General features: G+C 36.3%; 1 protein-coding gene across 1 annotated transcript; it reads right to left on the reverse strand.

The window, feature by feature from the left end:
• Window positions 1-201: 201 nt before the first annotated feature.
• On the reverse strand, window positions 202-803 carry LOC121260171. The gene is made up of 2 exons (XM_041162015.1): window positions 599-803; window positions 202-494 (listed from the first exon to the last, which is right to left on the reverse strand). The coding sequence occupies exons 1-2, from the start codon at window positions 801-803 to the stop codon at window positions 202-204; spliced, it is 498 nt and encodes a 165-aa protein (XP_041017949.1).
• Between the last annotated feature and the right edge of the window lie 2,973 nt (window positions 804-3,776).

Consider the following 3,776-nt stretch of genomic DNA (forward strand, 5'->3'; position numbering starts at 1 on the left):
GATAACTATTTTCGTAAGAAAACTTGACCAATGGTAAATGTCGCATCTAAACCCCCTTGAAATCAATAACACATGCCCTCAACATGTCTTCCAGAATTTGAATGGTTCTTTCTGAATGTCCATCCGTCTATGGGTGAAAGGCAATACTAAAATTTAAACTAGTGCCCATGATCTCCTATAGGCTTCTCCAAAATTTCGAAGTTAAATGAGGATCTCTATCTGATATGATGGATACCGCAATCTCATTATCTCCTGCACATACAACTCAACTAGTTTTTCCATTTTGTAGGAAACTTTAATGAGCACAAAGCGAGCAGTCTTTGTCAAGTGGTCACTGTCATCCTTGCATTCAGCCCACTCAGTGTCTGCGGTAGGCTTGTCACAAAAGCCATAGAGATATGCTCCCACATCCATTGTGGTAGGTCTCTGATGTTCTGCCTTCACTTGTTGACAAGTTAGACACTGTTCTACAAATTTGGAAAGACTCTGAAATCCTGATACATTTTGGTACTCCTTGAGTGGATTGTGTAAAGAGAACGATGTGCTTCCTCGAGAATTATCCTTTTTATTTCATCATTATCGAGCACACACAATCTACCTCTAAACCTCAATACTCCATCCTTAGAAACATTGAACTTAGGTTTATCTCCTTTTTCTACTTCTCCTTCAAGTCTCACTAACCCCATATCGTCTTTCTGGGCAGCTTTAATTCTATCTAGCAAAGTTGGTTGAACCATCAAATTGGCCATGAGAGCTTGTTGATCACTAGTGACAACCTCAATCCTTTCTCTTCCCAAGTCCATCAGTAACTAATGTTGAGTAGTAAGAGTTGCAACTGTTGGTCCCATTGACTTTCTACTTAGTGCATCGGCTACAACATTTCCTTTGCTTGGGTGATAGTTAATGGTGGAATCATAATCCCTTATCAACTCAAGCTATCTCTTCTGCCTCATATTTAATTCCGGGTAAAGAAATACTTCAAACTCTTGTGGTCTCTATAAATTTCGCACTTTTCCCCATATAGATAATGTCTCCAAATCTTAAATGTAAAATGACTGCTTCTAACTCCGAATCATGTGTGGGTTAATTTTGTTCATGAAAAATTCTACTCAACCTCCAGTTTATAGTAACACACACCACATGATAAGTGTTATTTTTATGTGATTTTTATCACTCTTTTATTTATAAAAAATGTCATTTTCCCTTCAATACTATTGATTTTATTTTATTTCTACATGTTTTTATTTATTTCCTTGGATTTGAAGGAATGATAAGATTTATGCAAAATGAGAGCATTTTGGTACAAAAGAAGAGACTATGAATCTAGACCGATGAGAGGTAGTGAGATTTGAAGATTGCCAACGAGATTTGGGCGAGGAGCCTTGACCCGTGGGCGGCAAAGAGATTTCTCTCACCCAAAGGAGAGAAGTCTTACCTGTCGGTAGGCGAGGAAACTCGCGATCATAAGGCGCGACCAGAAGGCACGAAGATTTGGCGACAAGGCTCTAGACGGTTAGATTGGGCGACTAGTCTAAACCACCAACTTAAAATACTAACCTAAACGACATCATGAGCAACAACTAAAAAAGGTGAGAGGAGTCTTTCATCCCGGTCAGGAGTCTTTTCACTTGGTAGGCGAGGAGAGGGTTGTGTGGTCTTTGTGACCTCCATGCCAGTTATATTCAGCGCACATGACATCTACTTGGAGGGATAATTCATCCCGACCGGGTTCAATCTATTGCTGACCACCAAATCCGAGTTCCGCAATCAATTTGTTGGCGACCAAATCCTTTTGAGCTCTGCAATTCAAGCCACATATCACTGAATCTTCTCTTTTAGATAATCCCATTATTGTTGGGATAATGCTTTTTATGTTAACATTTATTTGTAGAAACTAATTTCCATATATTTAGGCTAGATTGTAGCCACAATTATCTTGTTTCTAGATTTGAATTTCAATATCTATTTAATCTCGACTTGTGGGATGAATAGATGTGAGTTTTGAATCAGAGTCGAGAGTTTTTATGTTTTATAGTCTGAGTTTAGAGTTTCATAATTTATTTTTTAACTGTTCTTTTGAGAAGGCAGAACTAGAGGGCAGAGGCTAGAGTCGCATGCTTCATCAACCAACTTCAACGAAGAATACCAATTTTATTCTTTTTCTTTTCAATTCCATTATAAACTAATTCTATTTTCTAGAGTTTTGATGGAGCCCAACATTGAACACACAGTTTATATTCCAAGTTATTTTATTTTCAATATTTCCACGATTGAGTATTTATTCCTTGTTCTTAATGGTTACAATTTTCTTGCTAACTATTGTTTGATTTTTTGGATTGCAATGAGACCGATAGGTGATTTGTGATTAAAGTTTTAGGATTAAACATCATTAGTTGAGCGAAAGCAGAGATGATTTACCGCGACTAGTGTAATTTTTAAGAAAAATTCAAAGAATTTAATGAGTTTCCAATTAGTTAAATTCACATAGAGATATGGAGTTATTAGTTTGAGATATTTTTAGTATTGCTTGAGAGAAAATATTGAATAGTTAAGGGATTTTTATCATCAACATGGGTAATTGGGATTCTATAACGATGCAGAATAAATTGTGTGGGATTTGCTAGGTAAATTCAAATGATCTAGATCTATTCTTATTATTTTTAAAATCTTAATTTAAGTGTTCTTTTCTTCAAATTAATTTAGATAAACCATTCTTCAAATTTTGGTTTTCCAAATAGTAATTAATTTAATCAATTTCAATAATCAATAGCATAATTATTCCTTGCAGGTTCGATAACCGTTTTCTTTAAAACACTTTACTATTTGTTACGATTCTATGCACTTGCAAATATACTTTTATGCGAACAAGTTTTTGGCGCCGTTGCCGAGGAATAGTTATTTTTTATTGATATTGATACTAGCCACATTTTTACTATTTTAGATTTTATCTTATTTAAATAAAAAAGAGAACATGCATACAATAAAGAGAAGATGAAAGAGGTCACCAAGATTGATAGAACCTTACGTCAGATCAATAAAGAGAAGAAGAAGCAGTTGTCGCCTCCAAATTTAATATGGCAGACCAAGAGTACAAGATGTTCAGAGATTATGCTATTACCACATTGGCAGCGTAGATGACAAATCTATCACAACAAATAGGTATGATGAACCATAATGTTATTCAAACTAATGTTGTTTGTGATCATTGCGCTGGAAATCATTCAAGTGTAGATTGCCAAGTGGGGAATCGTTTTGTCCAACTGAGTCATGAATAAGCCCATTACGTGTCCAATTTCCAACGTCAAAATAATCCTTATTCAAACACGTTCAATCCTGGATGGAGAAATCACCCGAATTTTTCATGGAGCAATAACCAAGTGCTGGCTAGACTACCTCAACAATTTCCCACAGCAAGAGAAGAAGCCGACACTTGAGGATATGTTTATGTAGTACATGCAAAAGACTTTTATGACAATGCAAAAGGCTGATATGGTGATCCAAAACAACTCAGCTTCAATCCACATTCTTGAGGCACAAATCGGTCAGCTCTCAAACATGCTTACCGAGAATTTACCGAGCAATACTATGACCAATCCAAAGGAACATGTCGAAGCCATAACATTGAGAAGTGGGCAGATATATGACCAGTCGGTAAATATAGAGCGAGATGCAAAGGCTGCCGAAAATGTGAGTCCAAGAAGAAGGAAATTGAGTACGAGGTAAAAGAAGCAGATCGAGAGGCAACCAACCAGCAAGCTGAGAATACTAGAGAAAAT

Source organism: Juglans microcarpa x Juglans regia, chromosome 4D, assembly GCF_004785595.1.
Source record: "Juglans microcarpa x Juglans regia isolate MS1-56 chromosome 4D, Jm3101_v1.0, whole genome shotgun sequence".
In the NCBI taxonomy this organism is placed as follows: domain Eukaryota; kingdom Viridiplantae; phylum Streptophyta; class Magnoliopsida; order Fagales; family Juglandaceae; genus Juglans; species Juglans microcarpa x Juglans regia.